This window comes from Maniola jurtina, chromosome Z, assembly GCF_905333055.1.
Source record: "Maniola jurtina chromosome Z, ilManJurt1.1, whole genome shotgun sequence".
NCBI lineage: Eukaryota > Metazoa > Arthropoda > Insecta > Lepidoptera > Nymphalidae > Maniola > Maniola jurtina.
In genome coordinates this window covers 12,603,821-12,623,132 of record NC_060058.1, presented here as the reverse complement: position 1 = coordinate 12,623,132, position 19,312 = coordinate 12,603,821, and the positions used below count along the sequence as shown (strand labels likewise).

Genomic DNA, 19,312 nt, shown 5'->3' with positions numbered 1-19,312 from the left:
ATTATAAAACTTCATTCAGTAACTAAAGACAATAGGTATTTATCACTTGAGGTATAAACACAAATTTCAAATAAATATCATTTAGAATAATAAAATTAATGTAACTAGATACTAGATCAATTCAAATGAAATTATTGAATTTAACTAGTAAAAGCTCCAAATACCACAAATTGGCATATCTGATCTTTAAGCACGCTACATGTTGTTACACCAGGATTCAGGGGAAAAAATCTCCAGTCTCTGTATCAGCATAATATAATCTTCTATCCCTGTAACTCCTATTCACTGTTTACAACTGTAAAGTTAATATGATATAATTTAATTTAGCATACTGTATACATGTACTGTATACACTAAATAATTAGTCCAACAATAAAATATATTGTTATTATACAAAACAAGGTGGTTGAGTACAAGTATGTCTTGTACCACTACAATATTATGTTAAACATATTTTACTTTATGCTCATACAGCTGTTGTTATCTGGAGATCAGTGATAGTTAGATTTATTTCTTCAATTGTGCCTCCAAACCTAGGTAAGACCTGTATAACTCTCAAGATTGTAGTTCACTGGAGAGTACTAGAGTTATTAATAATACAGTTTTGATGTGATCAGTATAAATATGAGTACGATTTTTACTGGCTGGCAGAGACTAGAGATTTTTTCCCCTGAATCCTGGTGTAACAACGTAGCAACAATGTAGCGTGCTTAAAGATCAGATAGGCCAGTTTATGGTATTTGGAGCTTTTACTAGTTAAATTCAATAATTTCATTTGAATTGATGTAACTAGTATCTACATTAATTTTATTATTCTAAATGATATTTATTTGAAATTTGTGTTTATACCTCAGGTGATAAATACCTATTATCGTTAGTTGCTGAATGAAGTCTTATAATAATTATAAATATATAGTTATAAACAATTTTCTGTGTTTCTATTCTTTTATTTTAAAGCTATTCAATTAACAAAAAAAAAAGTTAGGAAGAACAAGAACCCTCAGAGCTGCTTGTTTGGTTATGTTGGCAGCACTGTCTTTCTGTCAGTGTGACTGATATAATGTTGGTATTGAAGCACTCCACATATTCATACATTTTCATAATTTTCGTTTTTAAGTACGGAAGTGCTGCCTCTTATAACCAGTGTTGCCACTTTAGTGATTTTGTCACTAGATTTAGTGAATTTTAGGAGTTAGACAGTGATAATCTGAAAAAGAAATCACTGAAAAATTATATGATGACTTTTAGTGATATTTAACGAATGTTGTGCTTTTGATCCAGGGTACACTTTGGCGAGTAAAAAATACCTGTTTCGGAACGTAGCTTTAGACGTCTTTGTTTGGTTATGCTTAGGGATTTCCCAATAATAAACCAAACCTAACACGTATGTAAAGTTTGTATGAGTGAGTGCTGCATACTATTGCTTTTATTTAGTTATTTGCTAGTTTTCGTTCGCGAAAGTAGGAGACAATAAGTACTTATCGAAATCCCTCAAGTCAATATCTACATCTGCAATGAATAATCGATCAAGATGAAGAACAATTACCAACAGAAGTATTTGAAGTTGATTTTTAGTTTTGTCATGTTTAATTTTATTCATTGTAGTTATTCACAATTAAAATATTATTTTTGAATTACCTTGTGATTTAATTTTAAATGATTTAGTGAATTCTGGGGATTTTTTCAGTTAAAAATATCGCTAAATCTGGTGAAATTTGAGACCAAAACTAGTGAAAAAGTTTTTTGCAAGGTGGCAACACTGCTTATAACGTAGTGATTACATACTCTTTAAACACTTAAACAGTGGTCGAAAGGTGGGAAAGGTGGTCGAAAGGTTCGTGATCAAATTCGTGATTTCGTTTCATTTTATTGATTTTGAATGGTTTTCTCATAAAAGAAAACTGAGGAGGAACTAAAACAAAATAATCCTGAAACTTGTAACATTTGAATTAAGTACGATGAAATATGAACCTTGCAAAAGGTTTTATGTATACACCTTGACCCTCTGAGTTTCGAATATCATTTTTTATAGAAATTATTTCGGTAAGTACTGTACCTGCTATGTACATCTTTTGTTGTTGATATTTGATTCCTTCTGGTGTTTATTCTTATGCGGCTTTCACAGCTAGGCTTGGCGAAGCACAATAAAATACCTACTAACAGTTATTTGCATGGTTTTAGTTTTTCTAACCCTAATTTTAATTGTCACAGGGCTACTATGCTTCTCAATTGAGAAGACTATAAGCAAGTTATCTGTTAAGATCTGTCTTATATTCAGCAAAGCAATTTTATATTACTTAAGTAATGCAATTACATACATCCTGTCTTAGGTAGTATACATCCATTCTTTTCCAGACACTATGATGTCTTCAGAAAATAGTTTCTTAAGATTTGCCTCCATGCTTTGTGCGTTGTGGTCCTGTCCATTATGTTACAGTTTCCATCTGACTTCTATTTTCGCACCTAGAGATATGGTCAGCCTAATACCATTTTAATTTTTAAGTTGATGATGATAGCTTGTTAGTAAATTATTCATTCATAATATTCGTTAATGTTTTACTTATACTTACTACATGCTAATAAGTGAGCGAATTATAATCTATCTACTGAACTTATCCTATCTGCTATAGGCTTTTCCAGTGTTGTTCTGGTATTTATACTAATCAAATTGTGTGCCAATGCATTGTGTTTCTAAATGTGATCTAGATTTGTGTTTCTTCAAATTCTAGTTCAGTTCTACTTTAATTGTTAGCTTTGCGAGACATTTGCAGATTTCATCATTCTGTGCAAACATTGTTACACTTTCTGTGATGTTTTGCTACCATTACAGTATCTAAATTATCTTTAGATGACAAAGTAATTAGACTATTCATAGACTACCTACTCAGCCATTTATAAAGCTCTCTGTGATGAAGGGATTAGACATTAGATTTAGATCTGTTAATTTGTTTGGTTCAGAGATTTTGTATAACAGAGTTAGCCTTATTACCAAGTCTGTTGCACAAACACTAACCTAAATTGACTGTTTCAAAATTGCAAATTGAGTGGTCTAAATATAGCATTGCCATTTTTACTATTTTCTTTGCTGGAAACTATAACATGTTTGGACCTGTCAATTTTGGTTAGTTTAACAATTGTTTACAATGATATGGTTCCACATTGTGCCTAATTATGTTATACACAAACTCTAAACTTACCTAAATTATTGACATCTAAATCTAGTGCTATCCTTAACTGTGGGGAGTATTATAAAAGGGATAGCAACGATGTGACCAAAATCCACATTTCTTGACTTCAGTCCCTATGGCATTTAGGTTGTGCGGGTGTCTACCGGATTAATTATGAATAAATGTTTTGGATACTAATAATTGTATTCTTAAAGAATCAGAGGAGTGACCTAATTTTAATATTAAATTTAATTAGAATAATTTTTAAAATTTGTCACCGGTTTTTTCATTATAAATGAGCTTTGTTACCTTTTAAAACCAGTACCTTTTTTTTATTATAACCATCGATGTATATGACGAAATTATATGGGCATGTATATGGATTAGCTTTGCCCATATAATTTCGTCTACAAAAATATGCTTAAATATTACGTCACTGCACACCGCGCACCGCCCACAATATGCTTTGATGCTAGCGTCAAACAGAAATCAAAAATCAAAATTTGATATGAATGGATCGTAAAAACGTATCAGACAGACAGATATATTCTTGCATTTAAAATATTATTAGTTCAAATGAGCGTGAAATGAATATAAATAAAAGGATTTTCACTTATTATGCATATTATGCAACAGATACACTTACAAAAATTTTGAGGGTTCCATACCTCATAAGGAAGAAAGGAACCACTTTGTTGTCTGTTTATCTGTCCACCGGTCTGTTTGTCTGTCTGTCTTTATGTCCATCGGTCTGTTTGTCTGTCCGTCATGTCTATCAAGAAGACCTAGGGTACATCCCGTTGACCCAGAATCATGAAATACGTCCAACGTATACCTACAAACATACATACCTATATAGTTTTTTTTTATTATTATTTATTTTATCAATATAACTCATATATATTTATATTGATTCTTAACACCTTTAAGTCTTGTTGACTTGTCTAGGCGCTGTACATTCCTCTAGTATAATAAAAATTACTTGAATTATTACACAGATAAGACAACTATACAGAACAATCACAATATGACAGTAGGAATATAAAATAAATGAATGGCAAAGTACTTGGTTGCACAGTTCATGCCGCCTGACCATCTAGAAAACTTTTTAGAGTAGAAAGAAAATAACAATTTATAGGATTTTTTTTGCAGATTAAACTAAATGATAGCAGAAACATATGACAGCTCAGATGAAGAAGAAATGGAAGGCCAGGAAGAGGAGTGCCTGATTCTCACCACCTGGGCGGACTTTGATATGCAAAACCGTTGTTGTGGTGGCAAGGCATGGTGCATAAAAGTACGATTTTATTATAATATACTACGACATTATACGATATTATTATAAATGCGTAAGTGTGTATGTCTGTCTGCTAGCTTTTCAAGCTTTTCATGGCCCAACTGTTTAACCGACTTTTCAAAGAGTTTCCACGGGATACTTAAAGGTTCATGCCTTTAACCGATTTATATAAAATCAAATTGGTAAGTACGGAGGGTAACTTGTTTCCCGGAAATTGACGTAGGCAACTTTTTATCCTGAACAATCCAAGAGTTAACAATCCGAGAGTAGAGCAATCAGTGCGTCCTACCTGTGATGACGTATGGAGCAGAAACGTGGACACTGACAGTTGGCCTCGTCCACAAACTAAAGGTCGCTCAGCGCGCTATGGAGCGAGCTATGTTGGGTATCACACTCAGGGATAAAATCCGGAACGAGGAAATTCGCAGAAGAACAAAAGCGACCGACATAGCTCAAAGAATTAGCAAGCTGAAGTGGCAATGGGCAGGTCATGTCTGTCGCAGAACCGACGGCCGATGGGGCAGACGTGTTCTGGAGTGGAGACCGCGTACCGGTAAGCGCAGTGTGGGACGACCTCCTGCCCGCTGGACCGATGACCTGAAGAAGGTGGCGGGGAGCGGGTGGATGAGGAAGGCGGAGGACCGTGTTTGGTGGCGCGCTCTTGGAAAGGCCTATGTCCAGCAGTGGACGCATACAGGCTGATGGATGGATGAATCCAAGAGTTCCCAGATTTAAAAAAACCTAAATCCATGCGAACGAAGTCGCAGGCACCATCTAGTAAAAAATACGTGACATTATTTTTGCTACATACAGTGCCACACAAACCACAGTCTGTTTTACTGGGCACTGCGTAAACTTATATGTATAGTATAGTGAAACTATGAAAACCAGTATAGTTGCAAATAGGTAGGTGCATTAATAAACTTAATTTAGAGGATAGGTAAGGCTTTGCAGCTCAAGGTTGGAAGGACAAAACATCGCTGAAATGATAAAATCTATATTTATATCCATACTGAATATTGATATTATATATTCAAAAGTTTGTCCCTGTCTGTCTTTTGATTTTTACATTATTTTATCGATTTTGACGAAATTCGGTATAGGTTATTAGGTAATAGGGTATTAGGTTTAGCAAGCACATAATGTTTTTTATTTTATTTCCAGGACATATGTGGCATAATTTGCGCACTCCTAACATGGTTCCTGATACTATATGCAGAGTTTGTCGTGATGACCGTTATGCTGGTACCCGGCGTATCAACATATCCGATATACAGTTATATCAACATAATCATCTTCCAGAGCCTAGCTTTTCTCGCTTTTGCGTCGCATCTGCGTACCATGTTTACTGATCCCGTAAGTTCTCCTAAACTATACCATAAAGTAACATCCCACTTCAAATTTTTTAAAAATTCATTATAGGCTATACATAATATGTTTGACCACAATCAAACCTGATACTATTAAAATGAAACAAACCTATTGGAGAATTTCATAGTTCTAAAGATCCCTCGCTACGTGTCCGGGACGACTACACAAATTTCAAACCCCTATTTTACCCACATAGGGTTTAAATTTTTAAAAATCCTTTTTTAGAGAATTCCTAGATTGTAATAGCTATCTGCATGCTAAAAGCCCGATCTGTCCATTGGTTTGAGCTGGGCATTGATAGATCAGTCAGTCAGTCACCTTTTTCTTATATATATATAGATATATATTGTGATTTAAATTTTCAGGGTGCAGTGCCAAAAGGCAATGCCACCAAAGAGATGATAAGGAACATGAGCTTCCGAGAGGGGCAAGTCATTTTCAAATGCACAAAATGCTGCAGCATCAAGCCCGAAAGAGCACACCATTGCTCGGTGTGCCAGCGATGCATTAGAAAGATGGACCACCATTGCCCGTGGGTTAATAACTGTGTCGGCGAGAACAATCAAAAATATTTTGTTCTGTTTACGGTGAGTTTGTACGTTGTTCCTTAAATATTTTTTTTACTAATAAGATACAGATTATGAAGCTCTGCAAGAAAAGCTATTCATCTACTTGTTTCTTTTTCTACCTAAATAATAGACTTAAGTTTCGAGACCTAGAACTATCTTCATTTAGGCCCTAACTGAATTTTATACTCACAACATTTAGCAGAGTTAAAACCCTTTGTTAAGTACGACACATTGTAGACATTTGGACGCGGGCGGCTAATATAAGCTTGATTGTAATAATAGGAAAACGTTCCTATGAGCCCGGGACCCAGCTGGTCTGGTACTTTTATTTTGGAACTTGTATATACAGGGTGTCTAAAAAGTCGTGGATCAAACGCAATAGGGAGATAGAGCAGGTCATTTTCAACAAAAAAGTTTTCTACATCATGGCCATATTTAAGTTGCCCTAAAAGTTATGAATATTTTTGTTTTTTTTAACAAAATACCAAATTCTTTTACAATTTGGACTAATTAAAAAAATATGATAAAAAACAATAATACAAACGATGTTGTGTCATTGCTAGATAATGTATCAGCACTACAAACCTTCTATTGAGGCTCTGGGTACCAAATTACAAGAGTAATTAATTTTTTTCCAAAACTTTTAAGCGTTACCAAAAATTAAATGTCACTTTAAAAGCGCACTGTGAAAAAAAATGTACTACAGAAAAGTGACCCTGTATCAGAAAAACTTGCTGATTTATTGCCAATTCAAACAAAGTATAACACATTACTCTTTGTTTCGTAATTCTGGTATTATAATCGTTTTTTTTATCAAGGTGCAAATTTCAGTAGATTACTTTAATTCAAAATAATTTTGAAGATTATCATGCTGCTAGTTAAACTGCTAGTTTTTTGTATGTTGGAATGCTAGAAACGTCACTGTGCTTGTCACACTTAAAATTTGTGAAAAGGACAGAAACTCTTCGTTTTCAGCCGTTTAAAAGTTATCAGCTCTTTTCTAGTTTTCTTGTAGAAAAGAAGGTTAGATAACCCTTAGGTTCATAATATTCAAGTGTCAATTGACAAATGTCAAGCTGTCAAGATGGACGTTGCCTAGATATACGTAATTATTTATTTGAAAATGATGTTTTGGAAAACTCAGATACTTTAGATCGTAGGCGCGGAATAGTCCAAGAAAATCGGTTCAGCCGTTCGAAAGTTTCTGCTTTTTTCTAAAGCACTTTTCTAGTTACTGTAACCTTCACTTGTCGGGGGTGTTGAAAATTTTTAATTTACACTTGTTCTATTAATACCTATCTATATATAGTATTTATTTTGCGATGGCTCAATTAACAAACAACATTCTGTTTTATTTTTAAAACCATTGGAGTATTTAAATAACAGTAGTATGTTATTTCCTTACAGTTCTACATATCAGCCATATCAATCCACTCATTGACACTGGCATTGTACCAGTTCGTGACATGCATTCGCCACGAATGGCGCGATTGCAGCGCTTATTCCCCGCCAGCGACTGTTGTGTTACTTCTATTTCTGATCGCTGAGGCCCTGCTGTTCGCGGTTTTCACTCTTGTGATGCTGGGAACCCAGTTGCACGCTATATGGAATGACGAAACCGTGAGTGTCTCTTGCTACCTACTTGCTTTTATGAATGAGTGTAACATCAGATGGTTAAGTACTGCCCACTGGTGAGTATTGTCGTACTGCTGTTTCTGGTCGCTGAGGTCCTACTGTTTGCGATTTCCACTGGTGTGATGCTGGAACACAGTGAACTGAGCGTGTCATCAGATGGTTTAGTACTGCCCTCTGGCGAATATTATCTTACTGCGGTTTGTTTTTTTCAAGTCAACTTTAACTTGTGCTTTTGAATCATCAAAATAATTGACCACTGGTTCAGAGTGCCATTCCTACCGAGGAGATTATGTATAATCGCTGACCGTTGACTGATCCTTACCATTCCATTGAGAAAAATTTGAATCTATTTATCATCATAGTAAATAATATATTTAAATACAAAGTTATAACAAATTTATATTATTAGACATCAGAAAATCATATGTTGAAATACCTACAAATCATTTGTAGGTATTTCAACAGAAAAGTACTTAGTTACTAAGTTAGTTTATTAAATATCCTTGTTTAGTGTAAGAAAACTAGGCGAGCGCCTCGGCTTTATTATATTACTTTACCTTTACTTTTTCAGGGGATTGAGCAACTCAAGAAAGAGCAGGCGAGGTGGATCCGCAAGTCTCGATGGAAGAGCATACAGTCAGTATTTGGCCGGTTCTCCATCCTGTGGTTCTCCCCTTTTACCCAGCCGACCCGCCACCCGAAAACAAAACTTGAAAGTTATCTGTACAGCGTGTAAGCTCACTAGTTTTTTATTTATCTGTATGAAATCTATTTTTCCTTAGCTTATTTAAAAAGTAAACAAATCGTATGGAACTAAATTATTGTTGCTGATTGGAAAGAATATCTGAAAGTTTATTTGAATAAAAATTTATTCAATTCTGTTTTATTCTGAGGTGGTTTAATGTCGCTTAAGTTCTTACACCCTCTTAAGGTTCTCTAGCAAATGGGCTCAAAACCGCCAAAAACCTCTACGACTTAAATAGGTATTAAAACTTAAGCGACGTTATGCACTTCTATCAAGGTCACATTGTTAGCTCGCAATATGAATGTCCTAAGTGCCGCGCATAGTGATTTATTTACATTTTAAGTAAACTAAGAAAAATACGCGTGAAATTTAATGGTTGTTTTCTCGCGGCAGAACGATTTCCACTTCATAGTACTATCGACCATCGAGGAGTTTTTTAAAATTTAATTATTTTTTGTCCGCCTCAATTTATAAAACAAAGCGTATTCGGTCCTTATGCGCTATTGCAATTAATGATTAATTATTTTTCGGCTGAGCCTGCCACCACATTGATTTATCTTCAAAATTTGTCAATTTATACATTACGATACGTGTGACTTAAATGATGCTAATTCTATTGCGTTGTACACAATCACTTAACTAAGAAGACAAAGTGTACACAGTCACTTAACTGATAGGACAAAGTGTACACCATCACTTAACTGATAGGACACAATGTACACCATCATTTAACTGATAGGACACAATGTACACAGTCACTTAACTGATAGGACAAGATGTACACCATCACTTAACTGATAAGACAAAATGTACACCATCACTTAAACGATAGGACAAAATGTACACAGTCACTTAACTGATAGGACAAAATGTACACAGCCACTTAACTGATAGGACAAAGTGTACACCATCACTTAACTGATAGGACACAATGTACACCATCATTTAACTGATAGGACAAAATGTACACAGTCACTTAACTGATAGGACAAAGTGTACACCATCACTTAACTGATAGGACACAATGTACACCATCATTTAACTGATAGGACAAAATGTACACAGTCACTTAACTGATAGGACAAAGTGCACACCATCACTTAACTGATAGCACAATGTACACCATCATTTAACTGATAGGACACAATGTACACAGTCACTTAACTGATAGGACAAGATGTACACCATCACTTAACTGATAAGACAAAATGTACACCATCACTTAAACGATAGGACAAAATGTACACAGTCACTTAACTGATAGGACAAAGTGTACAACATCACTTAACTGATAGGACACAATGTACACCATCATTTAACTGATAGGACAAAATGTACACAGTCGCTTAACTGATAGGACAAAGTGTACACCATCACTTCACTGATAGGACACAATGAACACCATCATTTAACTGATAGGACAAAATGTACACAGTCACTTAACTGAGAGGACAAAGTGTACACCATCACTTAACTGATAGGACACAATATGTACACCATCATTTAACTGATAGGACAAAATGTACACAGTCACTTAACTGATAGGACAAAATGTAGTGCCATCGCCTTTTTCGCTTTGATTAATAAAATTTACTAAGTGAAATAGTCACCTTCTGTTTTCACTATCAGAACAAAGCATGATAAATAGTATAGATAGTGAAAATATAGACAAAGATACATATTTATGTATCTTTGTCTATATCATGAGCTTATATAGTAATATAGAAAATTTCAAATGATAAAGTTTATTGACAAGTGTAAATTAAACTTAACTTCAAGTTAAACTTTTCAGACATAAAATGACAGCAAATTTTTCGAAAAATTATTATTAACTTTGGGGTTTACAAAAAACCTGTGGAAACTGATTTTCCAGGACAAAAACCCTCATCAAAATCAGTAAAACGAATAGGCAGTGAAACGGTAGCACAAAAAAAGACGTACAGACACTTCTAGTATGAAATAAAGTACAAACAAAAATTTGAAGATAGGTTTTTGAATTCTGGCAGGTTTGCCAAACTTCATTTAAATGCGCCCATAGTTCTTTTGCTGTACATATTTTTTAAATTTAAATATTACATATATTATAAAGCTTAAACTAGCTAATTGTTGTACAAATCATGCCCGCTTGGAATGGTGCAAAGAATACCTACTGGCGAATAGAATTTTTATAGATTGTGTACAACCATAATAATATAACGAATAAGGACCATCACGCAGTATACATGGTATCGGCATAATATGTTTCAAATGTGCAATATCACATCCCTAAGGCTCAATTTATATTTATATATACAACATGAAATATCCTTTGTTTTCTTTCTCAAAATAACCATATAAAAGAAAAAGAAAAAATGAACTAAATTAGACCACATATTTAGTGGTGTATTGACGATTCGATTTATTGTACCGGCCATACAATATTATTATAGTAGTTATTTTTTTACTAAGCCCGCTAATTTAGGTATGCGGAAATATTATTTAGCTGTATGAGCTGGATTTATTTACAATGTTTATTCAGACTAGAGGTGTCTTTTTTCTGTCGTAGGTTCAGGTAATTTAAATAGCGCGGGTAGTTTAAAGAAGGAGTAAATTAGTTTAAATTAGTTTATATGTGATGCGATCTCATTTTCCTTGTAATAATTAATTATTATAATTGTTTTTTTCGTTCCTCTTGCAATATGGATAAATATTTATTTTTCTACTATGAAACCCGACGTTCCGAACAACGCTTTATCGTAGACAGAAACGTTCTTAAGTTTTGCTGATAATTAATTACAAATAAATATAATGAATAAATATTTTTTTATCGATGTAACTTTATTGTCCGGTTTTCGCTATTGTGACCTTTAAGTTTTCATTGATTTTCCTCAATGCATACAATAAATATAATTTTATTCCATTAAAATAACATCGTTTGTATCTCATGGACTATCAGTAGCGTTTAATGCATAATAAATAAGTATAATTATTCTGTATTAGCACCGTTCGGACGGACAAAAATTAAACTAAAATATCACCTTCTTTTCAGTAGATTAAGATGGATTGAATATTTAGTACCGTCAATTTAGTCGACGCCTGACTACATAACAACTATAAAAAGTATATATACAGTTGTATAGTTTTTCTCACATACATCGAGATTCAAAGGACTTAAGCCAAGTATATATCATTTTGCTCAACATGTTATATAGCAATATTTTACGCTTCAAGTCAGAATGACTTAAGACATTCTGTCTTTTTCTTACTGAAATGAAACGAAAGAGATGCACTAAATCTAAAAGTTTAGTTTTATTTCGTCCGAATAGCATCGAACAACAGTAACTTAAGGGATAGTGTAACAAAGTAGTCGGGTACAAGAAGCGGCCTTTACGTGTATTACTAGTTCACGGCAGCATTTTATTGCAATATAAATTAAATTATAATACTTAAAATAAAAAAATTCGACGTTCTTATTAATTATAAACTTAGTATGAATTAACAAATAAACAATAAAAGTTAGGAACTACGTGTAAATAATTTTAAAATTAGATGTAACAGAACAGAATATAAGTTTAATTCCTAGATACAAATCGGTAGTAATTTCGGCCTTTTCGACACTGTTTAATGTTTCCAAGACCAGATTTTTGAAAAATATACATACTTTTTTTAACTTCGCCGTAAAATATATCTTCTACTGTAATGATTGCGTGATGCGTCATTATACTTGTCATTGTTACAGTGTCGTATATGACTATATTGTTTGTATTAAGTAATACAAATACGCATCCGTTGTTTCACTATGTATAAGAGTGCGTGCATTCCAGTCAGTCGTAGATCGACTGTGGCCAATAATAATTAGACGTGCACCAGTAACCCGATAAGTGTAGAGTCAAACCAGAGGTCACAACACCTTTCTTCTTGTTGGGCTAGAAAAAAATCCGATCTTAATTACTCCTGTATATTTTATATTCGGAGATATTTATATAAACTACACAGGCACGTGACCCGAGTATTATTAATAGATAGTCTAGGCTCTAGGGGGTTTTCGTTAAAGATCATTATTTAGGTTAAGATTCAAACATACAAATTTAGTTTATTGTTGCTTAGATTAAGGATAATGGAATTGAGTGAGGTTAGTTCTTTTTGATGTTCCAATTTTGTTGCACGCGAACGCTTTCACTTTTGTCACATGAGACTATCGCTTCTTAATTCTTGTCTCTGATAGTTGATTTGCTACGTTTTCATATTTTTTTGCTATACCAATATTCAATACAATTGGCTATATTATAATGTTTTTGCTTCTTGGCTGTTATCAATAATGTACTAGATAAGCCATCGTTCGTCAAAAACTGTCCGTAAATAATTAGTTCTCATCTACGATTGAGAAGCTGTCAAAAGAGAACAGTTTCACGGAATCGCTTCTCGAATTCTGAGGCCGACCGTACATTATATCCAGTACATTATTGATCGAAGCTTCTTAGGTTTATTTAGTACTGGGTTTGTTGCATTTTCATCAGAATTTAAACATGTTAAATAGATTAACTATACATAGTTAAGACACAAAGTAGTTTGTATGTCCGTTATCAGCAGATTTAATTATAACCAAGCCTATTAATCCCTAGGAATCGGGATCCACCAAAGTAGAGATGGGCGTAGATGTGTTCAGCAGACAAATCAGATTAATGATATGAAAAAATTATCACGCTATGTATCGGTCTGCTAATGCTATCTCCGCTCATCTCCGCTTTGGTGGATACCGGGTCTTATTATATGCTTTGTTTTATTATTTTAAGCATTTGCTATGGGGACCTTAAACAGAACAGACTTAAAATGTCTTACATGTTGCATGATATTATTAAAACAAATAAACAAATAAATAAATATATAATATTTTATTTCAGACCACCTTATACAAAACAGTCCGTATTTAGTAACAATAATTTTAACATGTATTGTCAATCAAACAAGGCAATTTAACACAAATAGTATTCTTTTTTTAAAGATACAAGAAAACGTTTAAAAGTAAAAACGCTCTGTTACATCGACATTTATTCAACTTTTTTTCTTATACAGAAAATATAGTAAAATATGAAATATTACCGAGTTACAAATGCTGCCTTGTATCAGAGACTCTTGACAGGATTAAGTATTAGTTCCTGCTACGCTCCGACAGTGTAGACTACTCCTTAATCTAAGGTACTGTGCCCACCTAAGTAACGTGACAGTAACGTAAATTTTAACCTCCGACCCAAAAAGAGGGGTGTTATAAGTTTGACGTTTGTATCTGTGTATCTGTCTGTGGCATCGTAGCTCCTAAACGAATGAACCGATTTTAATTTAGTTTTTTTTTGTTTGAAAGGTGGCTTGATCGAGAGTGTTCTTCTTAGCTATAATCGAAAATCGGTTCAGCCGTTTGAAAGTTCTCTCTAGCTCTTTTCTAGTTTTCTTATAGAGGTTTTTGTGCCGGGGGTTTTTAAATTTTGAGATACAGAGTAGTAGAGAGACATATCAGAGGTACAAGCACACTCGTGATAATGCCGTCGCCAGTGGAAGATGAAGCTGCTCTTGCGTACTTACTTTTGAATGTTTTCCATCGTTAAAGAGGATTTAAGGCGCGTGCTATGTGGATAAAAAATTGAAAACCGGTGGTACATACCTACGTTGTTATGAAGATACCTGATTCATTAATTTTTAGGGTTCCGTACCTCAAAAAGAAAAACGGAACCCTTATAGGATCACTTTGTTGTCTGTCTGTCTGTCTGTATATCTGTCTGTCTGTCAAGAAACCTATAGGGTACTTCCCGTTGACCTAGAATCATGAAATTTGGTAGGTAAGTAGGTCTTATAGCACAAGTACAGGAATAAATCTGAAAACCGCGAATTTGTGGTTACATTCATGTGGTGGTGTTTCAATTTTCAGAATAAGATTACTATAGCAAGTGGGGTATCATATGAAAAGGTTTGATGATTTATCGTGCAAAATGTTGGAAAAAATACCCGAGTACGGAACCCTCAGTGCGCGAGTCTGACTCGCACTTGGCCGGTTTTACTAACTGTTTCATGCCAAGCTGCAACTTGTCAAATTTTATTGCTATAATCTTACTTTTTTCTACATATTATAGTATTCAATATATCAATATTTTATATTGAATTCAACGCCTAGTCTCTTCTTACACAGATAATATGCCTACTAAAATATGAAACAGTTACCAAGATTCAAACGCTGATATGTATCAGAGACACTTATGCTAAGATCTATAGAGCGCACTTTGACTTAAGCTTTGCTTAGACTTAAGTTTCAGATAGAACGAGACAGATTTATGCCAGCTATATAACGCTGTCCTGTTTTAACAGTCTCTTAAGTCTCTTATACAGACAAACACAATATGATTTACTAAAACATGGAATAGTACCGAGTTACAAACGCTGTCTTGTGTCAGAAACACTTAGATTAAGGTTACACTACCAGTGTTACAACAGGTCCAACAGTGTTGACCAATACTTAATCTAAGTGTTTCTGACAATACACTAAAATATGGAATAGTATACAAACTTTGCCTTGTATCACTTTGATTATGGTTTGGTCTCGTCTACGCTCCGACAGCGGAGACCAACTCTTGATCTTGCCTGTAAACCTCTACACTTATGATTGTTAAATCCTTATAGTTATGCATTTAATAATTACCTGTAAGAATACTGATGACACTTTAAGGCGTACTCTAATGGCCTTTGCACACAACGTTTTTTAAACGCGCCGTTGATGCGCGTTTTAAAAACGTGCGTCGACGGCGCGCTTTTATCCTACAGAGCAGTTTGTTGTTGTTTGTATCGATACACACGCGCGTTAGCATCGCTTGGTATCGATTCAAACGCGCGACACCGGCGCGTCTCTATCGACACGCGCGTTAGCATAGCGTTTGTATCTTGTTTGTCCACGGGCGGGGTTTCCCCCGCAACTAGGGAACTGTGAATCTACGCTAAAGTCTAATCAATAATTCACTGGAGTAATTTGACAAGTCCTAATGTCACTTTGTAAAATAATGTTGCTGTATTTATTGTAGTAGTGACGTTTCAGTTCAGTAGTGATCAGATCAGATCGGTTCAGTAGTCCAGGTCACAGACACAAAATTATTAATGGAAAAATAAGTAATATAATAATGATTTAATAATGATTAATGCAAGTGATATTTAATTGCTTAAAACGCACACAACTGAAAAGTTAGTGGTGCGTGCCCGGGATCGAACCCCCGACCTCCGATTAGGAGGCGGACATATCTAAATAAATAAGGTAAATATTACCTTTATAAAGCTTAAAATACAAATGATAAAATATGCTTACCTAATATAAAGATCCATTTTAAATACTTACCTATTTAATCTAATCTATGATCTAGTTTAATTCACAGTCTAGGCCAACTTTAATTATTACTAACATTTCCCGTATGATTATGATTCCTTTTAAAATATTTTTATATCAATTATAATAAACATAATTGGGAAATTACTTAGTAAATAAAGAAATATTTGTTTTGATACACGACATAATAAGTGAATGATTGATGTGGATCCTTTAGTCACAACACTATTTTTTAATTCATTAAAAAATGACAACACTGTAAACGTCAAATTTCTCTAGTGAATTTTTAATTAGACTTTATTTGCAATCGAGCAATTTGGTGACAAAAACGACGCCATCTTGCTACTGTTGACGAGATTCTGCTTAAAAACGCAATATGCCAGCGCGTTTGTATCGATACATACGCGCATTTTCATCACGTCTGTATCGCTACACACGCGCGTCTGTATCGATTCAAACGCGTGTTAGAATTTATATAACTCGTGCGCATTAACATGGCACCTGGCTCGAAGGCAACCCTCGTCCCACTTCCCCGCGCGATGTCCCGCTCTCGCCGTGCTGCCGCGCCGTGCGAGACCAGTAGCGGAATGGCGAGAGCGGGGCATCGCGCGGGGGGTTGGGAGGAGGGGTTGTTTTCGAGCCAGGTGCCATGTTAATGCGCACGGGTAATACAGGTGTGCAAATGTCTACAGGCTGCGTCCGAGTCGCGTGCGTATCGCGACTGTATCTGTGTATGTAGTGGTGTGCAAAGGCTCTACGGTGTACCGTTTGACTGAGACGACTTGTGACGTGACGATGAAAGGATTGATTTTTATGACAAGTCTCACCCACCGCCGCGCCATACAGAGCCATCTCAGACACCTATAGTTATTTATTAATCTCATATATTAAGCCATGTTTACCATAATATCACATAATGCCTAATATAGCATAATGTCTCATATAGCATAATGTAGCAGCAGCACTTGTCGTTGTAACAACACATATTTTTTTTAATCGCCTGTGTGATTGATAACTTAATTGCACCTTAAGATTAATTGGTTTCTTTTTGTCTTGTATATTTTTTTTTTCTTGTAGGTGCGGGTGATAGATCAATAGAACGTGATTAAGTAGGTTCATTAAATTTGGTGATTGTGAGAAAAGCCTAGTATATTAATTCTTTGCTAATTCGTTATTAATACACTTCCCATCAAAAAATCAGAACAGCCCGCATCAACTTTTGGTTTGGATATGTTTCGATTATGTTGATGTGAAGTATTCTGTATATTTTGATTAAAAAGATCAACTTACACTCCAAAAATTGAGGAAAAACTGATTATTATAGGCGCGATGTTACTCACCCTAACATTGAAAGTTGGTGCAGAAGTTTATAATTTATATATATTGGCTCCTATTATATTATAATAAATAGATACGTTGTAAAATGTTTCATGTTTTATTTTTAAATCAAAATTGGAATATTTTTTCCGATTTTAATCGATTGCTATTACTGGACCCTGAGAATCGTTAATCGATATTTACTAATTCGATCAAATGTTCTAATCACAATATCAAACTCCCGCCTGTCTCACTATGCTGGCTTCAACAAAAAAACCATAGTTCAAAACTATAGTCCATACAACGAACATCAAAACAAACTCATTTGAGGTGTGCTTAAAATTAATTAGCGTTTCGATACACGGTCGTTAGATTTAAGTCGTTAGCTAATTAGTAAATTTGTTACTTAGAATATTTATCAACATTGAACAATTGGTTACCTTGTTAAATTATTGTGCTTACTAATGTTTTAGTGTAATAAATTTTAAATATGCATTCTTTTGCTCTGGCGTAAATGAAGCTTTAAATTAGCTTATTTACGATCACTTTAATCTGATACTTTCATGCAGTACCAATACTAAGTTCTTTGTTGAGTAAGGATCAGCGTAAACAGAGCTGCAAAATACTCGTATAGTTATTATTGATTTATTGATAATGAACTAGGTAGATCACTAGAGTGCAAGATACTATGCAACAGACAATTCCTTGTGGATTTTCTCTTATGCACGATATTTTGAACTCTATTTTAGTAGTAATTTGCTTCATTATCAATTTATCAATAAAAGCTTCTTGAGCATTTTACTGCTCAGTGTGCTCTGGCCATAAGGCATTGGCCGAGTGTGATTTGGTCCTAATAGTGAGAACTACCTGACTGTTCAGCATAAGTATTATTGTCTCAATCTTTTATAATGGTAGGTTATATTCCAGTAGATATCGTAGATTTGTAAGCGTTGTTCTATGATGAACGTCACTGTAAATTATATATCATTATTTATATTACCCTATTCAAATGCTAATATACAGTTTGTCACCTGCTAATTTACCAATAATTTTATTTATTATTTTATATTAAACAAATCTGTTGCACACAAATAAAGGCAATACACAGAAGACAAACAGAAATTACTCAATTACATGCAAAGGCTCGCTATAGTTTTAACCCCCGACCCAAAACGACGGGTGTTATAAGTTTGACGTGTGTATCTGTGTATCTATCTGTGGCATCGTAGCTCCTAAACTAATGAACCGATTTTAATTTAGTTTTTTTTGTTTGAAAGGTGGCTTGATCGAGAGTGTTCTTAGCTATAATCCAAGAAAATCGGTTTAGCCGTTTGAAAGTTATCAGCTCGTTTCTAGTTACTGTAACCTTCACTTGTCGGGGGTGTTATAAATTTTTAACTAACACTTGTTGACTAAATAAACGTAACATAATAAAGTACTAACATAAAGCTAACATAGTAAAACTTGTGAGCGAGTCAAACCGTACCTATTAGCATTTCTATAGGGTAATGCTAGAATTAAAGATTGTGTCTCGCTGCCGATTAGTGTTGTTGTAAAAAAATCGGTCGCACAGGAAGGGTTTCGTACTATCGTACAACAAATAACACTTTTCAATTTAAAAAAAAATTCAAGACCACCATTAAAAAAATATATATATTTGTTATAGCGGCAATAGAAATACACGTTCTGTGAAAACTTCAACTCTCTACCTATTACGGTTCACGAGATAAAGTGCGCTGATAGACAGACGGACGGACAGCGAAGTCTTAGTAATAGGGTCCCGTTGCGCCCTTCGGATACGGAACCCTAAAAATGATAGGAGATTCCATTAAAGGTCTCAAGTCTCAATCATACTTGGTTTCCGAGTTAATTCCC

At 34.5% G+C, this 19,312-nt stretch overlaps 1 protein-coding gene across 3 annotated transcripts; it reads left to right on the top strand.

Moving 5' to 3' along the window:
- Window positions 1-1,744: 1,744 nt before the first annotated feature.
- On the top strand, window positions 1,745-11,129 carry LOC123880570 (palmitoyltransferase ZDHHC3). 3 transcript variants are annotated; one of them, XM_045928762.1, is made up of 6 exons: window positions 1,745-1,834; window positions 4,320-4,464; window positions 5,629-5,820; window positions 6,201-6,422; window positions 7,812-8,024; window positions 8,611-11,129. In XM_045928762.1, exons 2-6 carry the CDS (start codon window positions 4,330-4,332, stop codon window positions 8,773-8,775), a joined length of 927 nt encoding a protein of 308 aa, XP_045784718.1. In that variant the 5' UTR covers window positions 1,745-1,834; window positions 4,320-4,329; the 3' UTR covers window positions 8,776-11,129. The 3 variants fall into 3 exon arrangements, with proteins under 3 accessions (XP_045784718.1, XP_045784717.1, XP_045784716.1); XM_045928761.1 differs by having other exon boundaries at window positions 1,763-2,043; window positions 4,306-4,464; XM_045928760.1 differs by having other exon boundaries at window positions 1,774-2,043.
- Window positions 11,130-19,312: the final 8,183 nt, after the last annotated feature.

Excerpts from the sequence above, each read along its gene's own strand:
- LOC123880570 (XM_045928762.1), top strand. The coding sequence starts at position 4,330 with ATGATAGCAGAAACATATGACAGCTCAGATGAAGAAGAAATGGAAGGC. Across the intron at positions 5,821-6,200 it reads GTACCATGTTTACTGATCCC|GGTGCAGTGCCAAAAGGCAA; the intron begins GTAAGTTCTCCT and ends TTAAATTTTCAG. Across the intron at positions 8,025-8,610 it reads CTATATGGAATGACGAAACC|GGGATTGAGCAACTCAAGAA; the intron begins GTGAGTGTCTCT and ends TTACTTTTTCAG.